Source organism: Osmerus eperlanus, chromosome 4 (assembly GCF_963692335.1).
Source record: "Osmerus eperlanus chromosome 4, fOsmEpe2.1, whole genome shotgun sequence".
NCBI classification, from domain to species: Eukaryota; Metazoa; Chordata; class Actinopteri; order Osmeriformes; family Osmeridae; genus Osmerus; species Osmerus eperlanus.
Genome location: NC_085021.1, coordinates 8577310 through 8600461, shown reverse-complemented (window position 1 = coordinate 8600461; position 23152 = coordinate 8577310). Strand labels below are relative to the sequence as shown.

Sequence of the window (23152 nt, the reverse complement as noted above, 5' to 3'; positions counted from 1 at the left end):
CCTTACAGATTTTATGTCAATCAACAGCCTGCAATCAAAATTTCTCCGAATGAATGAAACCGGAGACCGGAGAGCTTCTCTTTTAACGCACACTTCTCAGTTTCTGAATACATCAGGCTCTTGTTTCAAGGCAGCTACAACGGAGATTGTATTTAATTGCGTTAACATTAATAATGTATTTTTGTTGAGGTAATGGCTATGTTAACTTACCGCACTCTATGCTGATCATTAATTAAGATGTATTATGTATTTGTCATACAGACTTAAGCAAAGTATTTGGGATTAGCTCAGTCATTTCAATAGGGTAGATAACAGGATATGTTTAAACAGTTACATAACATTTTCCAAAGAAACCAGGTGAGGTATGAGAAGGCAAGGTAGACATGGACTACTGCCCGTGGTAGGCAATTGTTCTCTTTAGGACCCAGCAGACTCCAGTTAATCATTTCAGCGGATGGCACCTGTTGCGTTCAAAGGAAAGCCGGGAGGCGACGGTCATTCTATTTTATTCTGAGTTAACTTAATATTTCAAGGATCTTAACGTCTACTCCTTGTGCATATTGAAACAACAAAATTAACAACATCGTAAAGTTGCGGACAGAAAACTCCATACATTTGTTTACGGAACAGGTAAGTCAGGCACAGTCATCATAAAACCCCATCGATTTTGAATAGACTATTCGTCAAAAATATAAATTCACTGATTGTAAATAATGTAACATTCTATTATTATTATTATTATTATTATTATTATTATTATATTGTTGGTACTTATTCTTACTTGGGCTACGACTGTTGCGAATTTTTTTTTTTTTTTGCGACAACGGGCTAATTCAAAAGTTACAAGACAATTTATTTCACACCCTTTGAGAAACCTTAATATTAAACTTGTGGGGTATAAACTGTGAATATTGTACTCATGTACCTACAGTGAAAGCATGTCGCTTATACTTCCTGATGTTTAAGTCAAACAATTTCCTGTTTCTGTATGGCATAATCTGATAACAAGGTATAGATCTAAGCCTCGGTAAAAATGAAGCTGTCGGTTGTATCTGAGGCTTCTTAAATTCAAAGAATTTAGAATTTTTATAAGAATTAAGAATGTACCTGAGCGAAGAATGAGAAACTGGGATATAATTTAGTAACTTTCTTATCAGATAGGAATGATTTCGTGTTCACTCAACAGTCATTGAGCAGTTTGTGGGTGGCCTTCACCCATCTCATCTCACTGCCTTCCTTACGCTGGTATGTAGTCAGTAGACATTGTCAGCCATTACTAAAACACCAATTATATGACATTCCTAATTTTAATAGGTGAAGTATTTGTGTACTTTAATGCAGTCTAGCATATTATTTATTTATTTACTACTTTTTTATCAAAGGACGTCAGACTTTTGTCTAATATTACACACTTTTTAACTTGACCCACGTTTTCTTGCACCCCTTTCTGTCCCTGTGCATTCCCCTCTCACGCTCTCTCTCACGCTCTCTCTTTCTCTCTCTCTTTTCTGTCGCATCCCTCTCCTTATGCATTGGTTCTCTACCAAAGAAGACAAACTGGTTGTCACTGTTGAGTGGAGATGTCACCCGAGTCTGGAGAATGTGCTTCGTTTCAAATGGCTGCCGAATAGGATCACACAAGTGTGTCTTGAATCAATTATGAAGTAGGAAGACTTGAGGAGACTAGAATACTATTTTGAATAAATGATGACCAAGTAAGAGTGAATCTCTAAGCAGTGATCACCTGAAGAGAATGCCCTTTCAAAAACCAGGAAGTAAAGATAATAATTGGTTGGTTAAACAGGAATTGTTCGGTCTTCTGTGCCTCATTTACTTAAAACAAAGTGTGTGTTTGGGGAGTGAGATTAGAAAAGAGAGAGAAAGTGAGTTGGTGTGTCAGGTGTTTATATGAGGTGTCATTCATTAGTTGGTGTGGGAACAGGAGCGTCAGAGACCAGAGCAGAGCCACCTGTTGCCACGTGCTCCTTCCAGGAGGGAGGTGCAGGTGGAGCCAGGTGTTTAAGGACAGGCGTGCCCTGTTTATTCACACTCTCCTTTGCGTGTGTGTGTGTGTGTGTGTGTATATGGCTATTCTAGTGGGGCTGGTCTCTGTGGACAAAGAGTGGGAGGAGTAAGCAGGGTAGATAGCTGGCTGCTATGATACCTGCTTTAAACACCCTGACTGTACAGTGTGACACGTTTTGTAACACATCCATCTGCCAAACTCGCTGATTGTGGCAGTGAGTTTTTATCCATTTATTCTCCAACAGGGTTGAGTCGGCTGAACATTTTCAGCCATGCGTCTGTTCCTGCGTCGGCGCATGTCCCCCCTGAAGTTAGTCCTCATGGGGGGCACCGTGTTCATGGTGGTCCTGGTGGTCCTCCAGAGGGATGTGAGTTCGGGGCCCCCCCAGGACCCCTGGTTCCAGGAGCTGGTCCAGAAGAAGGAGAGGGTGATGGTCATCGTCCGGGGGGCCGTCAACAACCTGGGCTTCCAGATCGGTGCCCCCCAGCCCCCGTCCGAAGAGGCCCAGCCCACCGAGGACCACCTCTGCCCCTCGGGCTTCTACAACCAGGCAGAGCTGAGTGCGGCTCTGGAGAGACCCCCACAGAACCCCCAGAGCCAGGGGGAAGGGGCCAGGGGTTTTCAGCAGGACAAGATGACACCAGAAGAGGAGAAGGAGAAGGAGGAGGGCATGACCAGGAACTGTTTCAACCAGTTTGCCAGTGACCGCATCTCTCTTCACCGAGGCCTAGGGGATGACACCAGACCACCAGAGTAAGAAAGGCTGTTGTTGTGGTAGTTGATGGAAGGTGTTAGTTTACCTCAAGTGATAACAATCGCTAATGCCAATTTTGTTGATAAGTTATCTGTTCAAGTGAAAAGCTTTGAAGCAGTACTTCAGTCAGCAGGTGGATCCACACATGTATGCTGAAGGCTGTTCTTAACTGAACATTCCGTCGCAAGAAAGCAAACAGCATGCCAGAGCTACACAAACAGCAGCTACGACAGCAGTGTCACTTATTGAATTAGAGTTGGGGTGGGATAGCAGTGTTTCTTATTGATTTTCTAATGATTTAGCAATTTCCCTCGCGCATCTAATTAAAGTGTTTTAACCGTTGCCAGGTGCGTGGAGCAGAAATACCGCCGCTGCCCTCCTTTGCCCACCACCAGCGTGGTGATTGTGTTCCACAACGAGGCCTGGTCCACACTGCTGCGGACTGTGTACAGCGTCCTCCACACCTCCCCTGCCTCCCTGCTCACCGAGATCATCATGGTGGATGACGCCAGCACCGCAGGTAAAAAGACTGGACATGCACCGGGCACAGTACTGCTCCTGCTCTAGTCTAATGCAGCTGTCCAATGGGTGATGCTCCCATGCATTTGATGTGTGTGGTGCGTTTGGTAGATTGGTGTGCTTAAGGTGTGTTTGCATAGATTCCGCAAACGTGCCAGGAAGTAGACGTGGAACGTTCTGGGTGTGTCGGGGGGAGGAGCCGGACGTTAGAGCACTGTTGCTACTCCTCCAAAACGGCCTCTTCATCAGCGACTTCTTTTTGCACTACGTCATTTCATTCCAAAACCACGATTTTAATTGGCAGTCAATCAAGTACATTTATTAATAGAGCAAAATTCCATTGTCCTAAATGTTCTGTTTGCTTGCGACACATGAAAGGTGGTCCTTGGATCAGAACAGGATTCTTTCATTTGACAACGTTCGTAATTAACCAGAGCAAAGCTCTGGACAGGTCGCTGATAGTAGACCCTGATTATTCTAGACCATGCCGCTTGGATATCACAATGGAGTGCTGGGTAGAAGTGACTGGTGTCCAAAGACCATGGCACTGCACCTCAGCACAGGTTATCATCTCTACGTCAGCAACTTCCATCTCAGCCTTGTGAATTTAGGTTGTCTCAGCATAGTTACATATTTTCACCCCACATTTTGTACAGTCGGACATCTGATTGGTTATAGGCACCAGGTTCTTACTCAATTATGCAGTTATTCCACTCACATGGCTGGAGCCAGTCTCACTGACTTCCTGATTGTTTGCATGTCCACAACAGTTGACAACAGTGGTGTTTGACAATACCTTAGCTGGTACCACAGACACTTTGCACTTCCTTATTTGTGTCCATGTACACATTGTACACCTTGTTTCTGTGAAGACTGGCTCAAGAGGGGACGGGTTTTTACAAAGACCAAACAATCTTGTGTAGTTCAAAGCTCTAATGCCGCGGCAAATTTAAATGTATGTAGCATTCTGGCATTAAAGGTCAGATCGCGGTATGAAAGAATGTTGGACTATGTTTCTGTTTCAATAATCTGCACTAGAAAAGCTCTTCAAAGTAAAATATATGTTGGTTGCATGAAATGAATATTTCACTCCTACGTACTAGAGTGGTGTGGGTCTTTGTTCTCCATGCAGTTTGCAGTTGTTTTGTAGAAACATCTGAAACAAAGTCCCACCTTTCCAGCATTCTGGGAAATGTTTGCATAACATCCATTCTGATGATTCCATATCAGTTTAGAGAAAACGTTAAGAAAGCACAGTTCATTTTGACAGGCCTACATGAATCTGTCATCACATGAGCCGTGAAACGCTATGGACCAACAACCCACGCAGTTTGTGTTCTGAAGACTTTATTTAGCACAATGTTTCTGTTTTGACATTGACCTCAATTGTTTGACTCTTGATTGTTGACGTGTCTGTGGGTTTGGAACAAACGTGCTCAGCCTGTGCTGACTTTCTCTGCCCTTTCAGTGGTACCTCAGATGTAGGCAGGACTGTAACCGGAAGTTATGTTTTAAAGAGGAATTGGAAACGAGTTTTAAGTTCACCACACCACAGAAGAATGTGTTATTAACTTCCCATCCAAATTCGAATGGAAAAAAAACACCGACAAGTATGTTAAATTAGGCTTTGAAATCGTGAGAAAATCAGCACTCTTCTCTGCTTGAGACTGGGGGGGCGTGTCGCCTAAAGGAGCTGAAGCTCCGCCCCTCGCTGCCTAGTGCCTACCTCCGACCCAGATAATGGACGCTACGTCAAGCCGAACAAAACAGTATAGAATTACAATTTATTTGTTCAATGAGTGAAACATACAGATGTATATAAATGAATTGTTCCCCTGAGCTGTAACACAGGAGTAAAAATGGACACCAGAGACAGCAGACAGTGAGTTCTCCAACTATTCTAGCACATTAGCTACCATTTCACCAAAATACCATCATTCTACACCGAGTATATTTTTCCTTTCCACATCAATAGGGAAATTAAATAGCGTTGCAGCGCAGCTGAAGTTCTTGCATCAGGGAAGATGCAGTTGCGGGTGGAAGGAGACATCCTGAATCTGGCTAGCTGATGTAGGCTACAATAACAGTACAGCAGAAGGAGCCATTCAGTGATCTGATGTAGATGGGTCAAAATGACGTAGATGGGTAATTTTTTGGCTCCGCCCATTAGAACCTGATCTGAAAACGGAAGAGAAACTGTTCTTCGGTGTAACTCCACATTTCAGTGCGACAAAGTTTTAGCGCTTTGCACATGCTTTCAGGAACTCATTTCACACGTTTATACTGTACTGAGAAGCAAATGGAATCTGGAATTTGCTTTACAGGATCTTTAAATTAGCCACAAAATGATGTACGGTAACTATTTTTTGATCTCAGAACCTGAGTTCTGAGATCCACACCAGAGTGGCCTGGTGTGGATACTATTCAGTTTTTGTCTGTAAACTTTGAATGATTAGTGGCTCATAGTTAAAAGGAGAAAAACATGTTCACACCGGGGTAGCATGAAGGCAACAGAGTACCTGTCACTTGTTTGCTTAGTGAATAAATAAATGACCTTACCATTCTGGTTAACAGTCAGTGTAGCAGTGCTGTTCTTTGACCCTCTACCAATGCTGACCAGTGTCTTCTCTACAACAGCATATCTACATGTGTGTGTGTGTGTGTGTGTCTCCTCCTCCCTCATCCAGAGCACCTCAAGGCCCAGCTGGATGAGTATGTGCGTCCGCTGAAGATCGTACGCGTGATGCGCCAGGCGGAGAGGAAGGGCCTGATCACCGCCAGGCTGCTCGGGGCCAGCGTGGCTACAGGGGAGGTGCTCACCTTCCTGGACGCCCACTGTGAGTAAAGGCCCCACAGGCTACTCCCTGTCAAATACCACACATGGTTAGACCTGTAAGACAGGGCTTGGCCAAGAAAAGCATTCAGGATTTGTAACTCCCGCTGGTACAACCTGCTCATCAGGTCGGCCTGTCAACGTGTTCCATTTTACTGTCAAGAAGACAAATCTTGTACAACCTGTATATTCACTTGAGATGCCTGCTATACTGACATGCTGATGTACATGTACTGAACATCATTACACCCCAACTCCCCCAGGTGAGTGTTTCCACGGCTGGCTGGAGCCCCTGCTGGCGAGGATCGTGGAGGAGCCGACCGCCGTGGTCAGCCCCGAGATCACCACCATCGACCTCAACAACTTCCAGTTCAACAAGCCCCAGCCCGCCGGCCGCGCCCGCAACCGCGGCAACTTCGACTGGAGCCTGACGTTCGGCTGGGAGGCCATCCCGGAGCACGAGAGGCAGAGGCGCAAGGACGAGACGTACCCCGTCAAGTAAGAACCACGCAGGGGACACCTTCCTACTGAAGAGATCGAATGTGTGGGATGTGTTGTTGTTGTTGTTGTTGTTGTTTGAGGGGGGTGGGCCACACGGACTGTTGGGAATATTCATTCATGTTTGTTTTCTCAGAACTCCAACCTTCGCCGGGGGTCTGTTCTCCATCTCCAAGAAATACTTTGAGCACATCGGTACCTATGATGACAAGATGGAGATCTGGGGTGGGGAGAATGTGGAGATGTCCTTCAGGGTTAGTGTCATGTTTTTTTTTTGTGAATTGCGTGAACAATTTTAAACCGCTTGCTAAAATGAATAGATTATTCCTGTAGGTATGATGTTTTTACAAAGTTCTTGTGACGTACAACTCAATGGGTCATTGTTGTTACCACCCAAACAAATTAACACCGCCATATAGAAATGACCTGATGTCTTTGTGATGGGGATAGTGAATAAACTGTTCCTTGAGTCTGACCACCAAACTACTGTCGAACAATGCATTTCTAATCCTTGATCTTCTGCTCTACTTTCTACATGCACCATTTAGATTTAAAAAAATTATATATATATATATATAAATGATAGTGACGGATTCCATCAATTTGTGTGGTGATGGGCAGGTGTGGCAGTGCGGGGGGCAGCTGGAGATCATCCCCTGCTCTGTGGTGGGCCACGTGTTCAGGACCAAGAGCCCCCACAGCTTCCCCAAGGGCACAGAGGTCATCACACGAAACCAAGTGCGCCTGGCTGAGGTCTGGATGGACGACTACAAGCAGATATTTTATCGCCGCAACAAGAATGCGGCCACCATGGCCGGCGAGGTGAGGGGAGGGAGGGGAGGGGAGGGGAGGGAGGGAGAGAAGGGGAGGGAGGGAGGGAGGGAGGGAGGGAGGGGGAGGAGAGGAGAGGAGAGGAGGGAGGGGAGGGAGGGAGTGAGAGAGACCTCATTATCCGACCAGCCGACTCATCTTCCAGGCTGGATGGAGGAGTGGAGGAAGCCACCAGGTCCTTACTCTCTTGCCCTCTCTGTCCCACAGAACAAGTACGGGGACATCTCTGAACGTGTCAACCTACGGGAGAGGCTGCAGTGCAAGAACTTCACATGGTACATGAATACCATCTACCCAGAGGCCTTTGTTCCAGACCTTTCCCCCACCAAGTTTGGAGCAGTAAGTCACCTGGTTACACTTTCCTCTGTGGGACTAATTATGACAATGACGTGTGTGTTCCCCTGTGTTGGTATCGCACAATGTGTTTACCTGTGTGCGTGTGTTTCCACAGATAAAGAACTCAGGCGATCAGAGATGTCTGGATGTGGGCGAAAACAACAACAATGGCGGGAACCCGGTCATCATGTACACGTGTCACAACATGGGTGGAAACCAGGTACGGTAACACCGCCCCCACTCACACACACGCATGTAACATCATCACATCCTGAAAGGTGATGGTTGGCTGGCTTCGGAAATAAACATGTCGCTCATCAGACAGGTGGAGGTTTAAGAGAATGTGTGTTCATTGAGCAAAGAGCAATACCAATCTGTCCTTCCTCCCTCGTTTTCCCTCAGTACTTTGAGTACACTTCCCATCTGGAGCTGCGCCACAACATTGGGAAGCAGCTCTGCCTCCATGCCATGCCACATCCGCAGCCGGTGAAGTTAGAGGTGTGCCAGCTCAACCGCCTGGGCACAGTCGTGGCTCCGCCACAAGAGTGGGTGATCACAGAGGTACAAAACACCCCGAAACCAAAACACTCACACACACACACACGATGGAAGTAACCAGAGTTTCTTTGTTATTCTGATATGTTTTCTATCTCCTTTTTAGGAACAGCTCCTCAAGAACCCGTCCAGTGGGCAGTGTTTGAACCTGAAAGGAGGCCAACTAATCATGGACACCTGTGTCACTGCTGACCTCAACCAGCACTGGGCCTTCAGTTGACCCTACCTTTAGACCCATGGCAGAATGTCTCTCTCCTCCTTCTCACCCCCCCCACCCCACCCCACCTCACCAGAGCTGGCCAAGCAAGGAAGCCCCACCCTGCATAGTGCACAGAACAGGGGCTTGGTACAACCTGGCCTCAATGGACTCTGGCCTCGGCGGACTCTGGAACACGGAAGTGTTGCTATGTACAAAAATGCATAGGACCTATTGACAGGAGAAACTCTGGTTTCTTAATATATGTATGAATGTAAAATCTCAGGAGTGGCATTTGAATGTGGCGGGACGCTTCTCTAGCCAAAGAACGTGAACATTGGAGAGGGCAGTGGCCACTACAGGGCAAGGGGGGTGTTCTAGATAAATCTAGGGTTCCTCAGGCACATGTCGGTGCTAGTCTAATACAGAGAGACCCTTTCGATGAAGAATATTCACTGACATACTATATGAGTCTATTGACTTGAGCTCAGCCTGTCTGTGAAACCGGACTTCGGACCTCAAGCAGAACACTTTTACACTCCAGCTTTTGTGTGTTAATTTATATTGTCAGTGAATAAATGCTGACGAATTTGTAATTTGTTGCTGTGATGGTGCAAATATCCGTAATGTCTTGCCAAAAGGGAATATGTAAAGAAAATTAAAATGCCGTTGTCATTTGACTGTTTTATTTTAACAGACTTATATTTTCAGAAATATATTCCACATATAACATTTTAATGTCTGTCTATAATGTATACAAACGACCAAGTAGCCAGCAATTTAGTTCTGGTGTTTGCCTTTTATGAGGACTGCTTTTGTGGCATATTCAAAATATACAAATTGCTTGTGAAGTTTACAGAGCTTGACTAAATGTCACAGCCTGACCATGTTTCAATATCAACTCAAGTGGAAAGTCTAACAACTACAGCTGTGAGGTGGATTAACAATTGTTAACTTTTAGTGTTTCAGATAATGAGGTCCTTGATTAACATCTAGACTCCTTGCTTTCAGAATGAACATTTGAAGAAGTCTTGTTAATGTTTGGCAACAGAATTGCAACAGAATTTGCGCAAAAATAATTGTGTGTGGTTGCCGACTTGAAAACACTTCCTTTTAAAGTGAGACAAAATTATTTGCGGATTTTACTCTAGAACGGAACAAAAATTTGGTGACATAAATGTTTTCAAAACTATAGGAATGTGAACTTTTCCAAATTCTGTTGCTGTCATTCAGTGTGTGGAGTGACTGCATATTATTATCAACAACAGATGGCAGCAAATACCTGCCAAACATTTCTGCAATGCAATGATGACATTTCCTATTTCAACATAACCCTCTAATCTGGTAACGGTGAACGTAACGAGACGGTGAGAGAGACTACAGAGACAATGAGTTCTGAGCCACTCACTCGCTCTGAGGTGGTTGGACAACTGAGGAAGGAGTTGTATGGAGATGACCAGTCCCACCAAACTGAGACGCACATCTTCATTATCTTAGGAGCCTCAGTAAGTAACCTCTACAAGCGTCATTCAATCAAATATTGTGTATGGTCAATGCCTTCCTGGAATTCAGTTCAAAGTTTTCTGCTGGATATTTAGTTTGACAGTGCAACTGCTTCACATTTTTCTAACTGTATGGAAACTCAAAAATAGTTGTGAATCATCAGGATTGACATACAAACATTGGGTTAAATCAGAGCATAAATGAGCTGGGGGACTGTAGAGGTTAACTATAGTTGACCCAAACCACAGCTATTCAATAGATAATGACTGTGTAGAGAAGCGTGTGCCTGACAGATAGAGGGTGGAGACAGCATTGTTGACAGAAATGTGCTGCATCTGCTCATTCTTTTATCAATTGCTGAAAGAAAGCGATAACTTTAGTAGCCTACTCAAATACATCGCCCTGTATTTAACTGGTCTTAGTTTATCACACATTGCTATGCAGCTCGGAATTAGTTTGTCTCCTTGTTTATTTTTCCTTAAACCACCATATAAAGTTTTTTGGTCTTGCTACCGTGTTGAGTTGACAAGAATCCCTTGAACTTCTTTAAAGCTGCAATATCGCAGACATTTTGTTCAAAGTGTTTCTCGGGGTGCATGACATGCCTGTTTCTGCTGCTTTGTCTCTATATAAGTGACAGTATTGTCAATCAGTATACTCTTCCACACTTATGATCTGTGTGCTGTACCCAGTCAACATGCACATTTGACCCCTGGTTGGACTTTTGAGACTGACTCGTGTTGTTTTTTTTGTTTTTTTTTATTGTTCCTCCAATTAACCAGGGTGATCTTGCCAAGAAGAAGATATATCCCACATTATGGTGAGTTCTATGACTCAAAGGTCCTATCCTAAATTACTAAAACTCAATATTCAACCAGCTTCAGAACACCTTACAGTATGTTGGTCCTGGACCTGATGTTAGTTTCCTCCTGATGTTAGTTTCCTCCAGGATCACAATGACTATTATTGAGAGACTTGTTGCTCTTGTGGGTTAGTTGTAACGGATTTAAATTCTTGTACTCGCTGTGAAATATTTTACTGTTGATTGTTTTTCTACAGGTACACTCTTGCACTTTTTGAGTTTCATGTTGTTTAATTGTGACTTGTTTACCTGCATGCTCTTATGGTTCTTCCCTTTGGCACTTATTTGGTTTTTCACAATGTATGCTTCATGTTTTGGCTGCTCGCAATGTTGGGGCTATCTCGTTGTTATGATCAGTGACCTATGGACTTTTGTAAAGCTCTCTCGTGGAAGTCGCTTTGGATAAAAGCGTCTGCTAAATGCATAAATGTCATGTAATGTAAATGTTATCATTTGGGTGATCCCAACAGGGGTTGGGGTTAGAGAGATCAGACATTAGTCGTGCGTGCGTGTGCGTGTCGTTCTGTAGGTGGCTGTTCAGAGACGGACTGCTCCCCAAAGAGACCTACTTTGTGGGCTTTGCCCGCTCCCACCTGACAGTGGAGGACATCAAGACTGCATGTCTGCCACACATGAAGGTCAGAATAGAGATACTTCCTTTATTTCTCTCTCGCTCTCAAGTTTAGCATTACTAAGGATATCACCTTGTCTGCCATCGCAACTTTGTTTAGGGTTGTTGCAAAAGCAAAACAGCATTGCTCCTAGAGTAATTACCCCACCCCGTTGGATGTTGTGTGGTGGTTGATTGGGAAGAAAGGCTGTAAATGTCTCTTTCTCTCAGACACACACACAAACACACACATAGGGTGAACACTATTTGGTTAGTCTGTGATACCTCCAATATCATCATGTGTGTTTGTTTGTCACCAAACATCTACTGAATTTATAATCTAATAACATCAAAATCTTTCTCTATACACATCTCCTCTCATCTCTCTCTCTCTCTCTCTCTCTCTCTCTCTCTCTCTCTCTCTCTCTCTCTCTCTCTCTCTCTCTCTCTCTCTCTCTCTCTCTCTCTCTCTCTCTCTCTCTCTCTCTCTCTCTCTCTCTCTCTCTCTCTCTCTCTCTCTCTCTCTCTCTGTCTGTCTCTCTGTCTCTCTGTCTCTCTGTCTCTCTGTCTCTCTCTATCTCTCTGTCTCTCTCTCTCTCTGTGCCTCTCTGTCTCTCTCTCTGTCTCTCTCTGTCTGTCTCTCTCTCTCTGTCTGTGTCTGTCTCTCTCTCTCTGTCTCAGTTGGCTGACGGTGAGAGCGAGGCTCTGTCAGCGTTCTTCAGCAGGAACTCCTACCTGTCAGGCAGGTATGACGACGGGGGCTCCTTCTCCCGGCTCGACGCCCACCTGGCCTCCCTGTCTGGGGGGCCTGACGCCCACCGCCTCTTCTACCTGGCACTGCCCCCCAGCGTCTACCATCACGTCAGCAAGAACATCCAGGCCCACTGCATGAGCCACAAGTCAGTATCCAACACACACACACACACGCTCACACATTCAGAGTCTCACATCACAAACACACACACGTTTATATACCTGTACATATCCAGGAATAGAATCACTCATACGCGCACTCATATACTTGCCAATGGGCGTCCTCTGGGCAACCTGGTGTAACAAACTGTAATTTCTGTCCGTCTGTGTGGTAGAGGCTGGAGTAGGGTGATAGTGGAGAAGCCATTCGGACGTGACCTTCAGAGCTCCAAGGAGCTTTCTGTCCATCTCTCCTCCCTCTTCACAGAGGAGCAGATCTACCGGATAGACCACTACCTGGGCAAGGAGATGGTGCAGAACCTGATGGTTCTTAGGTACTAAGCCTGACATCCATGAAGGTGTTGATAGATGTTTCTATCCGTCTGATAGAAACCCTGTCTCTATGTGGAATGAACCAGTAATCCGCTCTCCTTTGCTGGCCAGGTTTGGGAACAGAATCTTTGGGCCGATCTGGAACAGGAACAGTGTAGCCTGTGTGGTGCTCACCTTCAAGGAGCCCTTTGGCACTCAGGGCAGGGGAGGTTACTTTGACGACTTTGGTATCATCCGGTGAGGGCGCGTCTTTTAACGACAAGTTGATGTAGAAGCGGGTCACCGTTTCTGTCTGCTGTTTTAGCAACGGTCTCTGCTCCTTGTTTAGTGATGTCATGCAGAACCATCTCCTCCAGATTCTCTCCCTGGTTGCCATGGAGAAGCCAGTCTCCACTAGCTCCGATGACGTGAGAGACGAGAAGGTTAGCTTGCCAACAACAAAAATAACAACAATAAAAACAACAACTAATCATGGAAACCCATAGTGGCACTTGACCTGTACATAACTACTCTGTACTATTACTGTACTAGACGTAGCTGTGCCTTGTACCTATGACTGCAGATAAACCTATCATTTAAGTTTTAGTATTTAATTTTAGTACACTATACCATGGAGTAATTACTACTATACTATACTGTTCTATACTATATTTATACTATAATGTTCTTACATCTGACTTAGTTTTTTTCTATCCTGTTCCTCCTGTGTGTGTGTATCTAGGTGAAGGTACTGAAGTGCATTGCTCCAGTGAGTCTGTCAGATGTGGTGCTGGGTCAGTATGTAGGGGACCCGGCCGGGGTGGGAGAGGCCAGGCAGGGCTACCTGGACGACCCCATGGTGCCCCAGGGCTCCTGCACGCCCACCTTCGCCACCGCCGTGCTCTACGTCCAGAACGAGAGATGGGACGGTAAAGGCAGCCATCTTTGTTTACTTCCCCGACTTATTTATCCAAGATACCTTTTAGTCAATTCTATTTACATACCTAGGTTATCACCGAGGGAAAGGACCCAGCTCTCCTCATCTCTGTCCCCCTCTCTCTCTTCCCTTCTTCATCCCCTCGTCCTATTGTTTTGCTTTCACACGTAAGCAAGGTTTTTCTGAAATCCTTCCTTCTCGTCTCTCCTCAGGTGTTCCTTTCATCCTGCGCTGCGGCAAGGCTCTGAACGAGCACAAGGCTGAGGTGCGCCTCCAGTTCACCGACGTGCCGGGGGACATCTTCGCCGAGCGCTGCCAGAGGAACGAGCTGGTGGTGCGAGTGCAGCCGGACGAGGCCATCTACCTGAAGATGATGACCAAGAAGCCGGGAGCATACTGCCCCGAGGAGACTGAGCTGGATCTCACCTACAAGAGCAGATACAAGGTCACACACACACCCTCTGAGACTTATACACACACACTCAGATTCACGCTGACACATAGTAAGACACATTGTAGCCGCATACACACTCATAAACACGTTCTTGAGGCATCTCATGTCACAGTGGGTTGTGCATCGTGATACATACAGAATGGCTGTGAAAACAATCCAGAAATGATCTGTAGTTCATAGTGATGCAGACTCCCTGAGGTGATTCACGGGGCGACGATGAAACAACACGTTTCATCCCCTTCGTTGCCACGTCAGACACGAGGTGATGGATCTGTGTGCGTTGCCTCTGCAGGATGTGAAGCTCCCTGACGCCTACGAGCGGCTCATCCTGGACGTCTTCTGTGGGAGTCAGATGCACTTCGTCAGGAGGTCGGTCTTTCTAACACTCACATTCCTCTGGACCTGTCCCCACCGGGACCCTAAAGCCTGCACTGTACTGTCTCTCCACTACATGGAAGTCTTGAATAGGAATATTATGTGAAGGTGTATGTAAACAAATGTATTCTCTAGTCATTTGAATGGCAGTAGCCTAGAAGATAGTTCAGTGTTCCAGTAATGTGATCAGTTCAGGCTGCCGTGTGTGTGGTGTTACTATGACAACACTCCTTTAGCCACATGCGGTATGCTTGTTTTTTGTCTTGATGTTAATGTGTCATTTTTGTCTTATGTCCCCCCGTTCCCCCCCCGTCCCCCAATACAAACACACACCCCCCCCCCCCCCAGCGATGAGCTGATGGAGGCCTGGAGGATCTTCACTCCCCTCCTCCACCACATCGAGGGAGAGAAGACTCCCCCCATTCCTTACACCTACGGAAGGTAACACTGCCTCTTCGACCATCACAATGTGAAATAATGGTTTGTTACTGTATGTGAGTGCATATGAAACTGCACGGCTTGTAGCTAATTATGGTGTATTGGTGTATTAGTCTGGCAGAAACTGTTGTTCCTTGTAGTATTATTATAATTTTATATAAATATATTCTATTTTTAAGACCAACCGAGACTGAGTTGACTCACTAAAATACCTAGTTGTCTTCTCCTCTCTGATCCTGTGTGTCTGTCAGTCGGGGGCCGTGTGAGGCAGACCAGCTTTTGAGGAAGGTGGGGTTCCGCTACGAGGGAACATACAAGTGGGTGAAGCCCCACACCTCATGACACACACGCACATAAAAGCACTCCTGCTTACTTTTACACCAAATGTAATGAGTTCATTTGAACAATTTTTGTCCTTTGGATTGACAATATTTATTCGATCATAAATGATTTTCTGCATTTTCTTACAATTACTTACAATTCTAGATCTCTCAGTTTTTCTCATTATAATCAATGTATAATCATAATAATTATAACTTACATATTAATTTACACTGTGATTGCAGCATGATACAAATTATGATTGGGCTAATTGTTCATTTGAAAAATAAAATATGAAATACCTAATTCATTGATATGGTTTTGGTCTCCCTTTCAGTTTACTCAAATTTAAATATCATTAATCATTCAATTGTTTTGTTTTTCTTTCACTCTCTCAATAGTTCTGTATTTCTGTATTGTATAATCAAGCTACTGTCACTGTACCTGACTAGCCTTGGGAGTGAGTATGCAGGGATAACTGCTAGGTGTGCTGCAGGGGCTCTGTGAGTTGTCATAAAACAAGGAGGTAGTGGATTAGCACAGAAGGGTAAGTTTCGTCTTAAAATAATTCGCTTATCAGTTCTTCAAAATGAAACTAACCCTCCTACACCCTGACTCCCACTGTCTGCTGGGAGTACGTTCACAAAATCCTTCAGCGCTCTCTCTGTCTCTCTGTCTCTCTCTCTCTCTCTCTCTCTCTCTCTCTCTCTCTCTCTGTCTGTCTGTCTCTGTCCGTCTCTCTCTCTCTCTGTCTGTCTGTCTCTGTCCGTCTCTCTCTCTCTCTCACTCTCTCTCTCTCTCTGGGCTCTGGCCAGGGAGGCTATTAACACAGGCTGTCATCAGCTGCTGACTGACGCTCCTTCCTGTTTCTTGTGTCTGTCCCTCCCAGGTACACAGCCTTACTGTAGGCCTCCCCATTACTCCTTATGCACACACACAAACACACACCCATGCACGCACACACACTTGCTAGGCTGGTTTTAGAGGCCCAGAGGAAGGAGAAGACGTGAAGAAGCTCCACCATTCCGGCTGAGTCATCAAAATGCTCTGAAACATGGATGTGGTCTCTGTCCTGGGGCTTTTTTTGTTGTTGTCGGGAAAACCATTTAAAAACTGCCTCTGTTAAAAATAGCTAGTAATTTACATTCCATATGGGAATAACATGTTAATGCAAAAGCAATTGGACTGGAAGAGTGATGCTTTGTGATATTTGAAAAACAATAAAATGTTAGTCAACATTGCACATGATGTGTCCATTTATTATTTTAGTCTTTACATGATTAGCATTGTCATAACTTCAGATGGGCAGCTCAAATTAACATTGATAAAACACATTGCTAACAATACCAAATTCATACAGTGTCAAGTCATGAGTCCTTTTTGCTTGAAACGGAAAACAACTGTAGTCATATGGTCATTTACGAGGTGCTGTCAATCAAAGAAACTCCCTGACTATACTGTACAGCACAAACTGCACAAAGTGAATGGCCAGTCTCGAACTTCCTCAAAATGCAGACATCCACTTTAGACATTTTGAAATATTATCAAAACCTTTGGTCAAGAGAGACTGCAGTAACCTGAAAACCAAAGGCACCGTGGCTTATTGTTTTGAAACGTAGAATCCTGCTTCTCAGCCTCCACAACCCTTTCACCATCGTTCTTGCCCTGGCTGGACCAGGCCGCTGAGATCACACGGCTATGTAACGGCGTACAGAAGTTGTATCAGACACACTGCTTCCGTGTCAGACGGTTCAGTTGTGCAGGACACCTCGTCTCTTGCAGGTCTTGTTTCCCTCCCAGCTCCTCTGGACGGCTGCCGCGTCCTCTATCCCCCGGGCGTACAGACGCACCAGCTGACCGTGCACCCTGAGCATGGGGGGAGAGAGAGAGAGAGGGGGGGAGGGGGTTAGAGAGGAGAGAGTGAGGGAGAAAGGTGAGACAGAAGGAGAGAGAGCAATTTTTCTGTACAGCCAGAGATGTTTACTATAGTATCAAGTCATTAACAATGTACTAGATCAAAGTCTAGTACAGTATAGTGCAGTATAGTTTAGTATAATATAGTGTAGTTTAGTATAGTATAACGTACTTTAGTATAGTTTAGTAAAGAAGGTAGTATAGTATAATATAGTTGGTGGTTACCTGGACAGGAGCTCTGTGTAGGGCAGGATCTCTCCATCACAGTTCCACACAGAGACGGAGGGAGCCCGGCCACAGCACAGCCCACAAAGGAAGTTCTTCTTTCTTCTCTTGTTGTTGGTTATCCCTCGCTCCTCCCCTCGCTCTGCCAGGTGCTGCTGAGACCCACTGCTGCTCCTGGTCTCCCCGTCGTGGACACACTGCCTCTCCGTCCCTGCGTCGCTCTCACGGTCCTCCTCGTCGTCTTCCTCGCCGGGCGGGAGGGAGAAGCGGACGGCCTTCACTCGGTGGACCTCCACGAAGGGCAGGTCGAACTGGACAGACGAGTGCTCGGTCAAACAAACCCATCGAGGCCTTTCGACTGACCTAACATGACCGTGAAATATCTTCCTTTACGAGAAGCCTTTACAACACTCTTTTCGAGGGCACTATTTCGAAATGTGATTTGTGGTTGTATTAGTATGGATTTTACAGTCATACAGTCAACTGGGGTTTAACACCGGCCAGAGGTCACTTCGGATTCTCACAGCCTACAGTAGGTGACTCGTGCTGATTCATAGGCTTCATTGACGCCTGATCTCTTTTGGGGAACCTCATTATTTTTCCAGGAAGTAGCTAAAAGGGACGAGTCATCCCTTAGCTTGATGTGTGTTTTCATGTCTAGTGCTGTGGTGGACGTGGCTCCACACCTGATCCTGGCTGGTGGTGTGCCTGTGCAGGAAGGTGAGGAAGCTGAGAGGGTGCGTGTCCCTGACAATGATGAGGTCTCCAGTCCCGTCGGCCAGGTGGGCTGAGGGGGACAGACCCAGGGGGCTCCTGGGACAGGAGCTGGACATGCAGGTGAGGGACACACACCTGAACCTGCCCTCCACACTCACCCACTCTCCTGACGACAGAGAGCGAGAGCGAGAGCGAGAGAGAGAGCGAGAGAGAAAGAGGTTTATTTTCAGTTTGGGTGTGTGTATGCGTGTGTGAGAGAGAGAGAGAGAGAGAGAGAGAGAGAGAGAGAGAGGAGAGAGAGAGAGAGAGAGAGAGAAATAGAGAGGGTGAGTGAAATGTAGAGGGAGAGAGGGGGGTGAGTGAAATAGAGAGAGAGAGAGGGTGAGTGGAAGAGAGAGAGAGAGAGAGAGAGAGAGAGAGAGAGAGAGAGAGAGAGAGAGAGAGAGAGAGAGAGAGAGAGAGAGAGAGAGAGAGAGAGAGAGAGAGAGAGAGAGAGAGAGAGAGAGGCCCATACCCTCAGCATCATTGCTGAACTGGCCGAAGTGGGAACTGTACAGTGAGTCTGGAGGATGAGGGAACAGCCTCTCTGTGCTTTCTGAACACACACGGCATCTGAACACACACACACAGAGACATACATTAGCTTGATACAATACCACAACTCTGTGATGTAAAGTTTTCTCTAAAACACATGGATTTATTCACACAGCACATGACACCTTCTCAATACCCTCCTAACCATCTCTATCTCTCTCTCTGTCTCTCCCTCTTTCTCTCTCTCAGACACACAGTGTCCAGGAGGTGTAGAGCTCTTCTTTCTTCTGGATCAGGTTGCCAGCGTCACCAAGGACGCTGTCCTCCTTAAGTTAAACCCAACACCTGTGTCTCAGTTGCAGACAGCACTAGGAGGAGAATTGAGACCATGTCACGTGGCACGTAACAGGAGCACTTTCTCCCAATGGGGATTTCTTTAGGTACATGTGAAAACTAGTTTAGTAAGGGACTTTTTCTCTCCGGACTTCACAGAAATCCATTCTTGTTTTAATGTCTGCTGGCTTTTAACGAGTTATTGAATCTAGCCGGGTTGCCAAGTTTGGTCTCAAGGCTCAACAGTGACCTGTTATATGTGTCTTTAGCGACAGACACGAGACTCAGTTGAAGTAACTCATGATCTGCTTAGTGATCCCCTCTCTCTTGGAGATGATAACACATGTCCCATTGTGTTGTTGGAGATGTTAACTAACATGTTGGTTATGTTTTCAGGTATACATTTCTTCCATTCCATGAGGGACTTCTGGATAAAAAAATATGGATAAAAACACATCTGCATATAGTATGTTCTTAGTTGTGCTATGTGTGTTACACAGCGAGTTGTAACAAAGTTCTGTTTCTTCTGAGGAAGTGTAATGTGAAGTGTTGAGGGTTTACCCTGACACGCAGCGGGTGTTGTCCCTGGGGCTGGAAAGCTGTGGCTCTGCGGGTAAATATTTAACTCTGCCTCGATAGCTCCTGTTGCCCAGATAGACCATGGTACCTGAGGGGAGAATGGAAGGGGGTTAACAAGTAAGCATCTAGCGCTAACATCCGGTGAGAGCCACAAACATGTACAGGATGGAATGAGGACGTTTTAGGGTCATGTGTAATTTGCGAATTACACATGAGCTAGCATTTGTATAAGCAATGGATTTCTCAGCACTCAAAATAGTGACGTGTAACAGTGATAAAAAATGTTTTAAGTTGTATCAAAGTACAACTGCAGCAGAGACAATACAGTGGAACGACCCAGGCTGTTTGCCATACCGGCATAGTCATATCTGAGAGGGCCCATCCAGCGGTGCCTCTCGCTCTCGGCCAGCACGTCTCCGTAGAAGCCGTAGCCCAGCAGAGACACAGAGTAGCGCACCAGAGCAGACGGGTGGTGGACCGAGCACACATCCAGAGGCTGAGAGTCGCCTGCAGGGTCGGGGCGGTGGGAATGTGGGGGAAAGGTCAAGACTACTCAACGCCAACATGATGACACTGCATCACTGTCAAACGATGGATACCGTCTCTCGCTCAAAACTGGTTCGGGTTCTGCCACAGTCGTGTTAAATGCAAACTGTCGCAGTGGAACAATGGGATGTCTCACCGATGACGATGTGCAAAGCAGAGGTCACGGGATCGTTCACGCCCACTGTTGCAAAACATACACAGTCTGTGGAGCCTGTGGACAGACACATCTGTCAATCAAACCATAGACGAGACATCTCCAATGCTCTCATTTGGAATAACAAATGCACTGGTTGTCCATTGTCAGCGCAAAGCTGCATACCTGCAGGAATTACGCCAATATGAAGGCTACATGGCTGTAAAGCTACTGCGGTGTCGCACTCAGAAAGACCCGCCTCCTGTTGTGTACGACCAATCACACCATGCAGCAGTTCGCTGAACATTCCATCTCCGCCGACACACACCACACTAAGGAAAGAGAGGCAAAGCAATTCTGTCAAAACCTTAAAAAAAAAATTATGCATGTTGTTAACGAGCATTGAAGTGGACTATATGAGAGAGAATACCCACATTGGTTACACATAGTATAAACATTATAATTTATAATATCCTCATCATTACTGTAAAAAAACACAACAAAATGTCCATTATACAACTTCCCCTATTGGGTTACCACTTCACCACTTTTTTCTTACCCGTCAAATCCGGTCAGGTCTTTCTTTAAAATATGATCTCTCGCCTGATTGGCTCGTTCAGTCACTAAACAAAACACATTCCACGGAGTACAAATCAATTGTACAATATCAGCTCATGAACACTTTTGGCTTGCAATGAACTAGCCATGGTAACACACACACACACACACAAAAACCAGAAGTGGAGAAAAGGTCAAATAAATCCAGTTTGCGAAACAGCTGTTAAGATCTGTATGTCGTACCTACTACATGAGAGCTGATTCCGGCCAGCTCAAACAGGGGGGCCACCAAGGAGTGATAAATCTGCCTTGCTCTCTTTTTCCCCCCAAATGGATTGATGAACACCAACAGCCTGTGTGGCCGAGAGGGACCTACAGTAGGGGAACGATGGACAGCGTGCCAGAAAGAAAGACAGAAAGAAAGAAAGACAGAAAGAACATTTAAAAGAAAGAGAGAACAATTCGAAAAAATCATGTTTGTGTGGAGTTGTAAGCGTTGAGATATTTGGACTTCCACAGAGCTCTGGCCCGTCCTATCTCACTGTGAGTTTTGAGGGCACTTCTCAGGTTGGTCATCCACTGGTCTCTCAGGTCTCGGCTGGGGCAACTGAACTGGGTCCTGCCCAGTCTCCATAGCAACCCAGACGACCCGCCTCCTCTGCTGCGCTTAATGTAGAACACTGGAACACAGCAGGAGACAGGCAAGCCACTTGATTTTAACGTGCAGTACTGGGACAGATTTAGATGTATAAAATGTTAGCACCGGATATGTAGTATACTGCTATTTCAGGTTGCAGCTAACCTTGAGGTAGGGATATATTGTAGCATCTCCTCTGACCTACCTGTGAAGTCTCTGTCTGCGTCTTCAACAGACTTCTGGGGCAGGATCTCCACTCGCCCATCCTCAGCTCCAATGACCTCAGACACAGGCACTGAAACTTTAATCGCAATTGACACAGGTTAGCTGTGTATGTGTGTGTGCAGGTGTGTGTGTGGGTGCATAAACTGAGCCTGGCTTCTGAGCAGTTACTATTTGCATTTCAGAAAGATAAGGGTGATTTCAGTTAGTCTAATGTATTTCATGAATTTGAGGTACTCTTTGTCTATCTTAGACAACTAGTTTACAATGGTTTCTACACGTGTGTGAGGAGTGTGTGTTCTTGTTCAAGTGTTTGTCCTTGTTAATGTGTGTTTGTCTCGTGTGTGTGTGTGTGTGTGTGTGTGTGTGTGTGTGTGTGTGTGTGTGTGTGTGTGTGTTAACATAAACACATTCTTTGTTTTAAGTGACGCTCGCAATCTGTGAGTTGGTTTTCGTGTTAGTGCAGTATAACTTGTTCTGTCCCTTATGTCCTTTACAGGACAACCTCTCTGTAATGCCTTGACAAGTGTTTATATATTATTAACATAATTTAAGCCATATAACACTATTTGTCTCTGATAATACAAAATGTCATGCCTAATTTTCAGTTGGAAATCTTAAGCGCACATGTTGTGGGTTTTGTATGCTCCAGGACAGGTTAAGGGACTTTTCCAGTGGAACATTGCACACATTAATTAATGCCAGCTCAACAAGTTAATTTAAACATGAGGCGATGTGTATCCTAGTAGGGAACTGTTTCTACGTTTTGGTAACTTAATTCTTGTAGTAAATTAGTTTGTCAGGCACTTGTAATCAAAAATACTTCTAAATGCTTTCTGTAAATGGAACAAAAAAATGATTGTTATATTAAACAGTACTAAACATACTGCTGCAGCTTACAATAGCCTACATATGTATTTAACCTGAATAGACCAGTAAGTGATGAATGTAATGCACTTACTCGTTATCTTATCTCGGTTGTTCTTATCAAGCTCAGTCCAATTGAAGTGCCAGCCTGTCAGGACAGCCCGGTATCTTTTTTTGCCGATCCATAGACTTGACTCTAACCTCACACTATCTATGTCCATGTTGTTTAGATACACACGTTTGTAAACCAGAATGACCTCACTACTGCAAAAAAGATCATTTGATCTGACAGCATTCTATTAATCCTTCATAGGCTCAAAATCAGTTGCATCACGATGACCTGCCTCAAATTCAATTATTTCACAGTCTGTCACTGTTCGATTAACCTACAATCTGAAGAAAACATCATGATCTTCAGTGTTAAAAATACATCTTGTATTGCGCGCTGATAAGATACCATCGATATGTTAGCGTCCTCCCAGGAATGCAGTTCCTTGAAATATCTAAATATGTAAGAACGCGTCTACTGTATGTTAGCAGTACAGACAAAGAGTATACTCTTTGGTACAGTGCGTCAGTACCACAGGTGTTGCTCTAAAAAAAAATATTTTCCTC

The 23152-nt window shown here is 45.2% G+C and overlaps 3 protein-coding genes across 9 annotated transcripts; 2 read left to right on the top strand and 1 right to left on the bottom strand.

Annotated features, from left to right (window-relative positions):
* The first annotated feature begins 337 nt into the window (after positions 1-337).
* galnt6 (UDP-N-acetyl-alpha-D-galactosamine:polypeptide N-acetylgalactosaminyltransferase 6 (GalNAc-T6)) lies at positions 338-9242 on the top strand. 3 transcript variants are annotated; one of them, XM_062458620.1, is made up of 11 exons: positions 338-630; positions 2271-2779; positions 3128-3300; positions 5987-6136; positions 6396-6630; positions 6767-6884; positions 7252-7452; positions 7669-7800; positions 7913-8017; positions 8200-8358; positions 8459-9242. In XM_062458620.1, the coding sequence occupies exons 2-11, from the start codon at positions 2298-2300 to the stop codon at positions 8570-8572; spliced, it is 1869 nt and encodes a 622-aa protein (XP_062314604.1). In that variant the 5' UTR covers positions 338-630; positions 2271-2297; the 3' UTR covers positions 8573-9242. The 3 variants fall into 3 exon arrangements, with proteins under 3 accessions (XP_062314604.1, XP_062314605.1, XP_062314603.1); XM_062458621.1 differs by lacking the exon at positions 338-630 and adding an exon at positions 1018-1245; XM_062458619.1 differs by lacking the exon at positions 338-630 and having other exon boundaries at positions 2229-2779.
* A 652-nt stretch (positions 9243-9894) lies between these two features.
* On the top strand, positions 9895-16510 carry LOC134018571 (glucose-6-phosphate 1-dehydrogenase-like). 4 transcript variants are annotated; one of them, XM_062458615.1, is made up of 14 exons: positions 9895-10053; positions 10834-10871; positions 11443-11551; positions 12205-12422; positions 12612-12770; positions 12880-13005; positions 13097-13190; positions 13490-13676; positions 13897-14129; positions 14431-14507; positions 14862-14954; positions 15203-15268; positions 15674-15819; positions 16162-16510. In XM_062458615.1, the coding sequence occupies exons 1-13, from the start codon at positions 9937-9939 to the stop codon at positions 15777-15779; spliced, it is 1623 nt and encodes a 540-aa protein (XP_062314599.1). In that variant the 5' UTR covers positions 9895-9936; the 3' UTR covers positions 15780-15819; positions 16162-16510. The 4 variants fall into 4 exon arrangements, with proteins under 4 accessions (XP_062314599.1, XP_062314602.1, XP_062314598.1 ...); XM_062458618.1 differs by lacking the exon at positions 15674-15819; XM_062458614.1 differs by having other exon boundaries at positions 15674-16510.
* zgc:158263 (ceramide kinase family protein) lies at positions 16499-23132 on the bottom strand. 2 transcript variants are annotated; one of them, XM_062458612.1, is made up of 13 exons: positions 22632-23131; positions 21654-21749; positions 21354-21491; positions 21055-21183; positions 20813-20876; positions 20440-20585; positions 20257-20331; positions 19929-20081; positions 19557-19662; positions 18643-18740; positions 18098-18294; positions 17412-17722; positions 16499-17138 (listed from the first exon to the last, which is right to left on the bottom strand). In XM_062458612.1, the coding sequence occupies exons 1-13, from the start codon at positions 22756-22758 to the stop codon at positions 17024-17026; spliced, it is 1755 nt and encodes a 584-aa protein (XP_062314596.1). In that variant the 5' UTR covers positions 22759-23131; the 3' UTR covers positions 16499-17023. The 2 variants fall into 2 exon arrangements, with proteins under 2 accessions (XP_062314596.1, XP_062314597.1); XM_062458613.1 differs by lacking the exon at positions 19929-20081 and having other exon boundaries at positions 22632-23132.
* Positions 23133-23152: the final 20 nt, after the last annotated feature.